The sequence below is a fragment of the Odocoileus virginianus genome, chromosome 12 (genome assembly GCF_023699985.2).
Source record: "Odocoileus virginianus isolate 20LAN1187 ecotype Illinois chromosome 12, Ovbor_1.2, whole genome shotgun sequence".
In the NCBI taxonomy this organism is placed as follows: Eukaryota; Metazoa; Chordata; class Mammalia; order Artiodactyla; family Cervidae; genus Odocoileus; species Odocoileus virginianus.
The window spans coordinates 36,897,696-36,910,304 of record NC_069685.1 but is presented as its reverse complement, the minus strand read 5'-3'; the positions used below and the strand labels follow the sequence as shown (position 1 = coordinate 36,910,304).

Sequence of the window (12,609 nt, the reverse complement as noted above, 5' to 3'; positions counted from 1 at the left end):
CATTCCCCACTTCCCCCCATAATACCTATTTTTAGAAGTTGATTTTTTTTTAATTTTTATTCAAGAGTATCCCTTACAATAGAACAATGACCAGTGTAAGTAAAAGTCTTGCTTTGGCTTGTGTTAATTAAAACATCATGATAGAGCCTTCGCCTTCTACACTTTGAGATGATCGTACACTTTGAAGATCTGTAGTAAGAACACAGGTTGAGATCATAGAAGTTGCTCCTCTTTTCTTTAGGTATAGTATCAGCCTGAACAGAGTGCCTAGAAGGTTAATTTATAATTAAGAATGAAGTGAGTTGTCTATATACTTTATGCAGGCATGTTCTGAGGGGAACTTCAGCTTTATGTGTTATTACCTTGGGTAGATTGGGAAAAGGTGTGAAGAGATTCTTGATGGTACTTCTGCTGCCTCCCCCACCCCCCATCCCCCCATTCAGGATGTCTGAAGATCCAGACCACGGTGAGAACTCCACCTTACTCTGAGGGGGTTGGTGTTTACAGCCTGCAGTTTGACTTTATTTGGGGATATAGCTGGAAAAGAAGACTCCTGTGTATTTTTATTTATTTTTGTTGAGTTTCAAGGCCATTCATTTCAAACTTGATGACAGGCATATAGCCTACATAAGGAGAAATCCATGGATGTATCCAAGGATTTGGTTGCTGATTATGTAAGACTAACGTTAACTGAAGATCCCCAGGAGACCATTTCTGTTGTCTTTAAGTCAGAAATTCTTAAGGTGAGAAGAAACGTGGCAGATGCACCTGGTTCAGTGACCAGTCTTGTGTTTGAATCCCCTACTCCCTTCCTGTCGATCAAGCTTCCGTTTGATTCTTGAACAGTTCCAGTGGTGGACAACCAGCTCCCATTGCAACCCCTTTCACCTTTGTACAGTTCTGACTTGGGAGAAAGCTGTCATGGTGGAATGGTCTAAATGCTCATGAGGTGGATACAAAGAGGTTGGAATGAAATGCTGTGTGCAGGAGAGAAAAGGGTAGAATAATTTTTCCAAGAGGGTTGGAGGGGAGGAATTCCAGAGCAAGGTGGAGTCACTAGCTTTAAGAAAAGAAATGTTCTCTGTTTTAACAGGGGCTTATGAAGGTGGATTTGGAGTGGGGAGTTTGTGTCTGCTATACCTGGATTCCCCTTGTTCAGAGTGAGAGGGTTGGCAGATAGAGAGTTTCACGGAAAGAAACATTTTGAAGTGATAGTTTCAGAGAACAGGGGAGCAAATTGACCAGAGTATTGGAAGCTCAATTGAGTTGGTGAACTCAAATACAGAGTGATTTCCCTCTGCCCTGATAAGTAATTTTCTTCACAGCAAGCATGGAGAAAGCAAAGATTTGGCTTCCCCTGGGATTGACGCCTTATTAAATAAGTGTAGCAGAAAGACGGATGGAGCTGCACTTCCAGCTCTTTCTATTGCAGGGTTTTGATTTTGTAGTCCTTCTGTCCAGGATGTTTTCTCCTAGCTTGATCCTTTTCAGCCTTCATTTTTGAGGACCATTTTCTTAGAGAATTCTTTCCTTATTACCCTCTGAAAAGTAGATCCTACATTTTGATTCCTTTCCTGGCTGGTCTTTTTTTTTTTTTTAAAGCTTTAATGGAAACAGTTATTACTTTCTAACTTCTTATGTCTCTCCCCCCAGAAGAAGGCAGGAACATCTCTATCTTTTCTCCACCTTCTCTCTAGAGCCTGGAATAGCACCAGGAAACCATAGGTGTTCAGGAAAGATGTGTTGGATGAATGGGATTATAGAATTAGACTAGGGAATAAAAGCTGGAGGATGAGAGCATGAAGGAGGTAGAGTCTGGAAGACTGAGGACCATACGTGTTTGGACAGATAGCTGCCTCGGAAGGGAACGGAAGCAGTTGGAAGAGTAGGAGGTTATGGGTGATAGAAAGCAGAATGCCGAAATTGCTAACACGAGACAGTACAATTTCCAGCCATGGTAAGGTCCTGGTTAAATGGTGTGATTATCAGAACAGTGACTTAAGTGGATTGGAAATAAGTGTATGAAAATAGATCAATGGAACAGAGAGTTCAAGCAAAGTGAAATTCATGTGTAAGGAAGTGATATGTAATGGAGGAAACCTCACAAATAATGAAGTGATGGGTTATTCAAAAGTGCTCTTGGGGGGGCCCACATTATAGCCTTACTTTATATCACAATTAAGATTAAATTCCAGATAAACTAAAAAATTAGCAAACTCTTAATGGTATAGTGAATGATCAAAATTTTTAATAATTAAAAGATCAATTGAGACAAAGATATAAAGTCAGGCTATTAACTCACTTATGCAAATTAATAAGAAAAATACTTTATAACAGTATTCAAAGGCAGGAGTAGTAATTTGCACAAGAACATGCAAATGTCCATACCTTAAATAAATATTTAAGACATAAGTAATTGAGTATATAAAGATTTAAACATGAAGCTATTTTTTCCTATCAAATTAGCACAGACTTTCTTACTTATAACAAATAGGCATTTTTACACTTGTTAGGATTGTAGGTCTTGAAAAGAAACTTAACAATTTCCATTAAGAAATTTAAAGAATTGCTCTTTTAGGTACGTCCTATAGAAAAGGATTCCTAGTATAAAATTAGGAACAGCATAAATTATGATGAACAAACTGGACTTAATGCAAATATTATACTTATTTCCAAATACATTTTCATATTTTCTATATATATATATGGTTTTGTCTGCAGTGCCTACTTACTTTGTTATCTCAATTAAATTTAGCATCAATATAACTTTCTAGCCTAACTTTATATCAGGATCTGACTTTGGGTTAAATATGTATGTTTGAAATTCTCACAAAATTTATTTCCATCAAAATTACTTACTAAGCAGCCCTCATAAACAAGGATATGTGTGAATGCTGGATATTTAATAAGCAAAGACTTGTTTTGTAAATGATTTTTAAGTACTTAATGATAGCAGTATAGTAGTTATATTGTTTTGGTTTTAAATTAACTCTTCACTAGATCTTTATGATATTTAATATTTCCTCAGTTTTTTCATTTACTTGATATCCTTAAAAATGCTAAAGAAACTAGTTTTAAGAACTGAATTCATAATAACAAGTATATGTTTGATTTGATAAATCAAAGCTTTCAACATTGATCTGAGAATATTACTGTTTTTTGAGACTGTTACTATTTAACTGTAATGAAAGTCGCTCAGTTGTGTCCGACTCTTTGCAACCCCATGGACTATACAGTCCATGGAATTCTCCAGGCCAGAATACTGGAGTGGGTAGCCATTCCCTTCTCCAGGGGACCTTCCCAGTCCAGGGACTGAACCCAGGTCTCCTTCATTGCAGGCGGATTCTTTACCAGCTGAGCCACAAGGGAAGCCCCTGTAATGTGCACCTAAATCTGTGTTTTACATTTGGAAGATAAATTAATTTAGGACAGGAATTATTTGACTAAGTGACTTTATTCTTGCTCCTGAGACCAATATAATCAGATACATTTTATTTCTTTCTTATTTAAATATGCATGTGTGCTAATTACTTCAGTCACGTCCAACTCTGCAACCCATGGACTGCGGCCTTCCAGACTCCTCTGTCCGTGGGGTTCTCCAGGCAAGAATACTGGAGTGTGTTGCCATGCGCTCCTCCAGGGGAATCTTCCCGACTCAGTGATTGATCCCACATCTCTATGTCTCCTGCATTGGCAGGAGGGTTCTTTATCACTAGTGCCACCTGGGAAATCTGTTACAAGTGTATATAGCAGAGCAGTTCACCTATATATGTATAATCGTTTACAATTTTCCACTGTAGGTTATTACAAAATACTGAATATAGTTCTCTGTGCTATACAGTAGGTCTTTGCTGTTTATCTACCTTATATATAGTAGTGTGTATATGTTAATCCTAAATTATTCAGATATCCTTTAAATATAAAGTGTATACATATCTTTATTTAGAATGAACGGGTTTAAAGACTAGCATAAATCTCAGTAGTACTGTAGTTTGGAGGAAGATAGAAAGTAGCAGTTGTTTTGTTTATGTTTACATACAAGTATTTGTATGTAAAATTTTTTTAAACATTTTCTGTTTTATGACCAAGCAAAGCAGAACACATTTTATTGCTTTGTTATATTTTAACTCTTTTCTTTATGAAGACAGTCTATTTAGGAAACTGGGCAAGGTATTAAAGTTCAAAGTATTTAGTAGTTTGTGTTGGTTGAACCTGATTTTGATTACTGGCACAATTACCAGGTTCTGCTTTGAACAGTTTATTTAGTTTCCCTTCATGTTTTCTCATCTGAAAAACAGAGGCAATAATCCTGACTTGCTGAATTGTTACGAGGATTAATTATTATGTACTAAAAGCATCAGATGTAGTGCTACATTCATGGTAGTCGTTCAGTATGGGACCACTGGTTTTATAATCACTGTGTGAATCATTTAGCCAGAACCTAAGGGGTGCCATTAGCCTGAGAGAGATTTTTACAGTATGTAAGGGGCTGGAATATTTAACAAAGTTTTTTTTCTTTCTTTGGACAAATTCTGCCAGTGTAAATTTTATTCAAGGCGCATTGCTAGGGTGGGGCCAGGTAGAGGGATGCCGGCACAGAGGTGGAAACTTGTCCCCTTGACGTAGGGCCTTTTGATGTGGGCTGTAACTGGCTCTCTTTTCTGTTGTTGGATCCAAGAACAGTCCTGTGAGGGGCAAGACGCAGCTCCAGCTTACTGATGACAAAACTGGGTCTGGAGATGGTCAGGGGCTGTTTTGCAGTCACGTGATGAATGCTGGAGCTGAGATTTGAACTGATGACCTCTGGTTTGTCTGCTCATTCAGCCAAAATAAATCCAGTGACTCCTCAGTTCCGGGCCCTCAAGTTTAGCCCTCTCATCCTCTTGGCCAGTCAGCATTCACTAAACGTATAACAGCTCAGTCTCCAAGTGACTCATTGTTCAGGAAGCTAATAGATTCCTAAAAATTTGTTTGAGTTCTATTTAAGATGTATCGCTAAAAGGAATTTTGTAGTATTTTAATATAAAAGGGATATATATTTTAGTTTGAAAGGGATATTTATTTTAAATAATCTAAGTACTGGTTTCATGAATGTTATTTTATGAATAGTTTCTTAAAGAATGGAATACACATAGCGGAACTAGAAAACAACTAATGATTGTTTACACAGATGGGGTGGGGGTTCAGTTTTGCAGAGATTAATCCAACTCACATTGGAAAATCTGTTTTATTTAAGACTTAAATAGAATTCATTTAAATGATAGTAATGACTTCTTTGGGGTGGTATAAAATATACCTTTCATCCCCTACCATATGTTAAATATTCAAAAATTTTAAAAAGCCTTCAGTTGTATAATTATATTGCTTAAAAATGTTTTGTTCTTATTTCTATCTTCAGTGCTACCTCTTCACTCCAGGCTGATATTAAAGAATGTGGGTATAGAGGACTGTATATTTGAAAATATGAGGTGATGACTAATAATCACCAATGTTAAGATGAAGCTAGGATGAAATGTGATCATAGCAAGCATTAGCAAATTGTCACATTTCTAGGCTTTAGGAATAAGGTGATGATAACAACAATATTGGCCTAGTTTCTTTGCTCACAGCCTTGGCATGCCATATCACACTTGGTTCTGCTTCTGTTTCATTCTAGAATCTAGAGACAATTTAAATCAGAAATATGAGCAGATACAAATTACTATACATAAAATAGATAAACAACAAGGTCCTATTCTGCAGCACTAGGAACTGTATTTCAATATCCTGTGATAAACCATCATTCAAAGAATATGAGAAAGAATATGTATATGTGTATGTGTGTGTATGTGTGTATATATATGAATAAATTATATGACATATATATAAATGATTTATATATGTTATATATTGTTAAATATATAACATACATATAATTGAACCCCTTTGCTGAACACCTGAAACTAACTCAACAACTAAGTCAACTAGAATTCCATTTTTTAAAAAATCATAAATTAGAGGTGTACTGCTGAGCACTCCACAATTAATTCTCTGGCCTTGGTGGCAAGGCCTTCTGGCTCTTCCACCCGGAGGAGCATCTCTGCTCACGTGCTCCAGCACGAGCAGCAGGATTCACTGCTCTTTCAGAGACCACTGCTCAGAGCTTTTGTAGGGGTTGGGTTTTCCGCTTTCATTTATTCTGTCTTCATTAGGTATTCTGTCTTCAATTATTTTCCCCCTATGTTTTTCTTATAATGTATGTATTTTAGTTCAGGAAACTGTTTCTTCATTAGTTCAGGAAATTGTACCTAAAGACTGAAATTATTTTTGTTAAAGCTTAGAAAATATTAACACATGCTTGTGTTGCTTCAAAATACAGAATTAAGTAGTATGCTCTATAATATAAACTAAGACTTTAGAAAGGGGAAACTTTGGTGATAAGAAAATAATACAATTTATTCTTTAAATATTGACTTAAGCTAAATGATAGAAAAAAATATATATAAATCCTTCTATAAGCTGCATTCACGTATTAAGTATCTCTTATAAAGAAACAGATTAGGTTGTAGTTGTAACTCAGGAGCCAGAGTTCTTGGTTCTGTTCTTGATTCCACAGTTACCACAACACAGTCTTGGAAAAATAATTTCTTTTTACCTGAATGTTTGGAGAATAATAAATGTTGATGACGGTATTTACTTCATAGGATTGTTTGACGCATTAAATGAGTTAATACATGTGAAGCACATGGAGCAGTTCCTGGCATATTGTATTTGGTGTTGGCTTTTTATTTGTTGGGTTCAACATTTTATATTTTCTTCTTTTGTTTATATATTTTAATCTGTATTTGCTTATTCTTAAAAATAAAATGTCTTATTGTCTTTGAAAGTCATATGGGCTATGAGTTATCTGAAGCTGGTAGACTTTATATTTTCTACAAAGTTAATAGTTTTATAATAAAGTGTTTCTAAGAGCTTATTATATTTTCTGGAAAGCCATGTTATGATGCTCAAGATTGATAGAGTTAATATTTAATTGTACTCATTCTTACTATTCTTAAGCAATTAGTGAAATCTGGGTACATAATGTCAAATAAGGCCAGTATGACACATATGTACTATTGTTGAGATGATCATCACAAAAAAGTATAGAACAGCCTTCAAAGGATGATGCTTGTAGACTTGAAATAGCCCAACAGAAGAGACTGTTTGGAAACTTGCGAGCCTTGATTCAGGCTAAATATTTGTTTTTAATCACAGAACCATGTTAGGCCTGATAGGAGTCTGTCTCTAGAATTAAAAAAGATAGTTCTAAAACATTTAAGAGATTGGATCATTCCTTTTTTTTAACAACACTTTTTTAGCTGCAGAGAGTAGCTACCAATTTGCAGCTATGACTAAAGATATCAGTATACTTAGACGTTCTTCCTTCTTTTCATTCCTGTTATACCTGGCTCCTGAACAAATAATTTTACTTTTGCTTCATTCTTTCTTGATCTTGATTACTTGAAATTTGGTTGGTGCTGCCATCAGCAGTGCTGAGGAATGGGAAGAAAGACTGTGTCACCTGTAGACATGTAGGGTCTTTCACACCTTTGGTGTTTTATAGTTGGAGAGTGGACACTGGCATAATCAGCTAATTATTAATGTTTTATTTGCATATTTATCAAATTACCTTTGATTTGGGATTCACTTTTTCATAAAGACTCTTAAGAAGAGAGAAGTGGTTCAGTCTTTCTTGGCATTAATAAACCTACACCTTTTCTTTGAGGGAAGGAATTGTTCAGAATTGTCACCCTTATACTCTTAGTTTAAGCCATCCTCTTTGAAAAATAGAGTGAAAACTGTGGTACCGTCTTTTTCTTATTCTACTGTGTTTCAAATGACAGGTGACAGCTCAGGTAAGAAATCAAAATTATTGTGACAAAACCATTAATTCTAACTAAAAATTCCATGAGATAAAAATCACTCATATTTTGTTGATGTCATGATTTTACATAGTGCCCAGTGCATGAATATTTGTTAATGTTGAATACATGTAACTTAATTATGGAAAGATTCATATCATAAATTTAATATTTCAAACAAGACATTTCTTTTGGATACAAAAGATTTACTTAAAAACAGCTTGTCTATCCATCCGTTCATCTATTTATTTTTGGTCTGTTTTAAGGCCACAGAGAGTGAGGCTGGTGATATGGACCTTAGTGGGTTGCCGGAAACAGCAGTGGACTCTGAGGACGACGACGATGAAGAGGACATCGAGAGGGCCTCAGACCCTCTAATGAGCAGAGACATCGTGAGAGACTGCCTGGAGAAGGACCCCATTGATAGGACAGATGATGACATTGGTGAGTCGGGGTGAGACAAGAAATCTCAGAGCAGTTTAAAGAGTTTAGAATAAGACTATCTGAGACAGCAGAGCCCAAGAATATTAGGCTTTAAAAGGTCATTTCTCTCAGCATTGTTGAAAACATCTTTGAAAAAATTAATTTTACTCAGTCCATAGCTTCAAGAGGCCACAACTGATAAAACTTCCAAATAAAACCTTTCCAACATGAGCTGTTTCTTAGCTTACTCTCGGACCAAAAAAAATTAAAAAGTCAAAGTCCTCTTCCAAACATTATCACATTTGTTAATATTGTGAGCACTGTTCTGATAAGCTCGAGCCCCTCTCTGTGTGAACATCAGTCAGGTGGCAGTTGGTAGAGCTGTTGTTTAAGTGACTGTGCTCCTCCTGTGGTTCTGCAGTGAGGAAAGGCTAGGGGAAGAAGGGAGCAGAATGTCAAGTGAGCCCCACATGAGCCTAGAGGTCGGGGCTTTGAGTGCGCCTTAAGATTATGGGTCTAAGTGGCTTTGCATTGCTTTCCCCTTCCTCCAGGTTCCCTTGACCCAGCTTGGCCATCAGAATAAGAGTTGATTGTGTAATGATTGTTTAGTGTTTGACTCTGCCTTCCAGACCCTGTTTCTTCCTTAGATGCTGGGAGTGAGACCACCTTCCTCTGAGAGCATCTCTGCCTGCAGGTCGGGAGTCTATAACACCCTTGCCTGAGCCCCAGTTATCTGCTCTTCCACGCCCCCAGCTCTTTTGGGGCCAATATGTATTTGAAAGAAATTCAAGGAACTGAGTCTAGTGGGATTAGATACAGGACAGTACAGCCATCGTTATATGTGAGTGGCTTGTTTCTTGTGTTTTGAAGGGAGCCAAACATTATGTATGAGGAGAGTCTTGTACCTTTTAAAATCTGCACATATGCTAGGGAATTAAAGTTGGTAAACCAGGCATTCTAAAATACCACTGAAACCACTGATAGAAATTGCCAGCCATTTAGAGATGACTGTTGTGTGGGGTGAGCACTCAGTCACTGGCTAATGTGACTGCACCTTGTGTGGACTGAGAGCTTCCTAGGTCCTGGCAGCCCAGTGGAAATGAAGCATGGAGGCGCTGATCTGGCTGGCTCTGAGGAATAGAGTGGGCTTTGGGGTCATAATCCCGGGGTGTGCACTGAACAGGAGGCTGTTGGAGGAATGAAGGACTGTCAGCGCCCTTTTGGAAGCTCAGACCTGGAAGAGAGGAAGGAGCCAGCTCTGTCCCTCCAGCGCAGAAGTGCCTCTGCACTAACCCTTTCTGGGTTACTGGGTTTCTGTTGGAGGATGTAGCTGCTTCTCCCATGCCCATCCCTGTTCCTCCATACTTTATCCCACTTCCTCCTCCACCTGCTCCACTCTTTGGTCTAAAGGTGCTTGTAGTGACAGGTCTTCTGAGGCTTCTGCAGCATGAAGTCAAGTGGTCTTGTGTCATCCTTGAAGACTCAGGGTTTAGCTTCCTTGCATCTGATACCTCACATTCATCTGATTTCCACTGTCCAAAGTGTGTTTCACTCTCTTGTTTGTCTTTGTGATTTCTCTCTTTTAAAAAAAAAAAATTTATTAGCGTGTAGTCAACTTGCAGTGTTGTGTTACTTTCACGTGTGTGGAAAGTGAATCACTTATGCATGCATCAGTAGTGTGTATGTCAGTCCCAAACTCCTCATTTATCGCTTCCTCCCACATTTCCCGTTTGGTAACCACAAGTTTGAGTCTGAGATCCGACTTTGTTTTCAGTGTCTCTTTATTGTAGCTTTAAAGAGAGAATGAAGTTGGAAGTAATGTGTTTGGTTTGCCATCTTAAAAATTCTTGCTCATAGAGTTTATAAAAAATAGATTAAACATTGCTTATGAACAGATTGACATGAAGGTTATCCTTGTTTGAATATGCTCATTTTAGTATAGTTATGGAAGAAAGTTATGATTAGTAAAATATATGAAGCATGTCATTCCTGGAAATTTAAGGCATTCACTTCATATCTGAGAAGTTTTCTCTTCTAGAATTTCTAGGAAGCAAGACCTATGCAGATTCCTACAAATGAATACCAAGCTAATTATTTTAAGGTGCTTGTTGATATAATCTCTGGATGAATTACTTGTAGTTGAATACCAATACACATGTAAGCAGTGATGACTCAGATGCTTACTCCTATCAAATATATTTTTATTTAAAGTAGTAAATCTTGATAATTAAAGATAAGGCATAATGGCATTGTTTGATCTACACAAGGTCTTGGAGGATCTTATATTCCGTCTCCTCCAAATACAGCCACGTGTGAGAACACTTTGGCTTGTTCCCCATTACTCTTGGTAAATCTAACTCATTTTCCAGTGTTTAGTTAAGGCAGACACCTTTCTTATGAACTACAGACATCTGTGTAACTGATGCTTTGTCTAAATGTCTCTCTGCCTAACCACCTTCCTCAACCCAAGGGATGGGGTGTGTTTGTGTTTTAAGTTTAGTCAAATCAAGCTGCTTATATTTAAATATGTTTTTTAAATTTCAGGAATGAAAAAATTTCCCCTTGGGGTCCCCTAGATTCTTTAGATGTGCCTTTGTTTCAGTACTTTGAAGAAAGGCACATTATTCATGTTTGCTCTCCAGCTTGTAACTCTATAGGTACTCAATTATTGAATACTTTTTTTTTTTTAAGATTTTGAGGACTTGACAGATAAAGGTAGAAAACTACTTTGATCCCTTTCAAGGAACTCCTCTTTTTTTCCCCTCACTTGGTGTACCGCACACACAAATCCACAAGTTTTTTTTTTTTAAATCTTCATTATTTCTTATGTAAAATTAAACCAAAGCAATAAGATAAGGATTCTTCTGAGTTGACTAAAGTTTCTGGTGTCTATACGTTGATTTTTGGCTTTTCTTTGTGTTACATTAAGTAGAAAAAAGTTTTATTGAACGTCTAATATTTCTTACAAACAGGATTATTTCTTTCCTGATGAAGTAGGGTAGGTCACACTAATGTATTATTCAGACAGAGTCTTGCAAGCCATTTAGAATAAAGTGATTCTGTTTCTCCAGCCACAGAACTTCTCCCCATACCCTAGGAGCTATCTCATTACCTGTCCCATGCTCTCAATCCTCAGCTACCATAACCCCTGTAACTCTATATGTTTCCTGTGGCATCAGGGTTTATATTGAGCTCCTGAATCAAATGCTTCTGTTTTACATTATTATGTTTTCTAAAGATTAGTGATATAAATTCTTCATTTTTAAAATTCTTATAATCCTCTGGTGTAATAAATAAATTATCACACAACTGGTGATATCATTATTGAATCCTTGAGAGTTTTAAAAGCCCTTGCATATTGTCTGGTTAAGTATTTAATTTTTCAAATGAACTTGGAGAAAAATGTGTATTTACTATTATTGTATCTTCTTTGTATTCTTTGTTATTTATCCTTATTATATGTGATACACAGATATTTTCTATCCCATTGTATTTTATTAATGTTAGTCCGCTTACTCATATATCACGGACTGATTTCATGACCCATTAGTGGAGTAGGACACTGCTAAAAAATAAGACAAATGTCCATGCAAGCACTTCAAATCATTATTGCAAGTATTAGTGAGTATGCTTTATATGTTCATATGCCTCATATTCGCCTACCATATGTGGTGGTATTTTAACTTTTATTATTATCTAAACATGTTAAATTTAAAATATTTCTGACAATTAATTTCTGGTCTCATGTTTTTCTTAAAATCATACATCTTTGTCCAAGGAAGTTTAAGTCCTACCAGGAGAGGGAAAAAAATAAAATGTATGTTATAGCTAGTATTTTAATAGCTGTATTTTAGCTCTGATTTTAACAGCTAGTATTAGCTAGTATTTTATACCTTATGGTGAGGAGTAGGGGATGCTAGCTAAAGAAAACAGAGAATGGTAACAGCAATACTAACTGTAATGTGTCAGCCAGAGGACCACGATTGGTTCATCTGCCTTTATGTTTCATATCAAAAACATACGCATTTGTAAAACAGGGAGTCCTGCCTCCTGTAGAGAGTAGATAGGGGTCATCTCTTACAGGGATATTCAGAATTGCCTCATAACTGCCCCCAGGTGTATTTTATGACACAGCACAAACACATCTGCTCATTCCAGGAGTAAAAGTTTCACTGAACGAAACTTACTGTTTCTGTAACTGATGCACTGTGATACTCTCGTTCCTTCTTTTTAAAAAAGGCTGGTTGCAGCAGCCAGTTGATGTCCTGATACATCAGTCTGGGTCAGGTTGAGGAGCACTGTC

The 12,609-nt window shown here is 36.8% G+C and overlaps 1 protein-coding gene across 10 annotated transcripts in view; it reads left to right on the top strand.

Annotated features, from left to right (window-relative positions):
- RAPGEF2 (Rap guanine nucleotide exchange factor 2) overlaps positions 1-12,609 on the top strand; it is a 260,250-nt gene that overhangs the window by 204,790 nt on the left and 42,851 nt on the right. For all 10 annotated transcript variants that reach the window (XM_070474910.1, XM_070474911.1, XM_070474909.1 and 7 more), the window contains one exon: positions 8,150-8,327. In XM_070474910.1, coding sequence (XP_070331011.1) covers positions 8,150-8,327 — 178 coding nt within the window. The remainder of the gene's footprint in view (positions 1-8,149; positions 8,328-12,609) is intronic.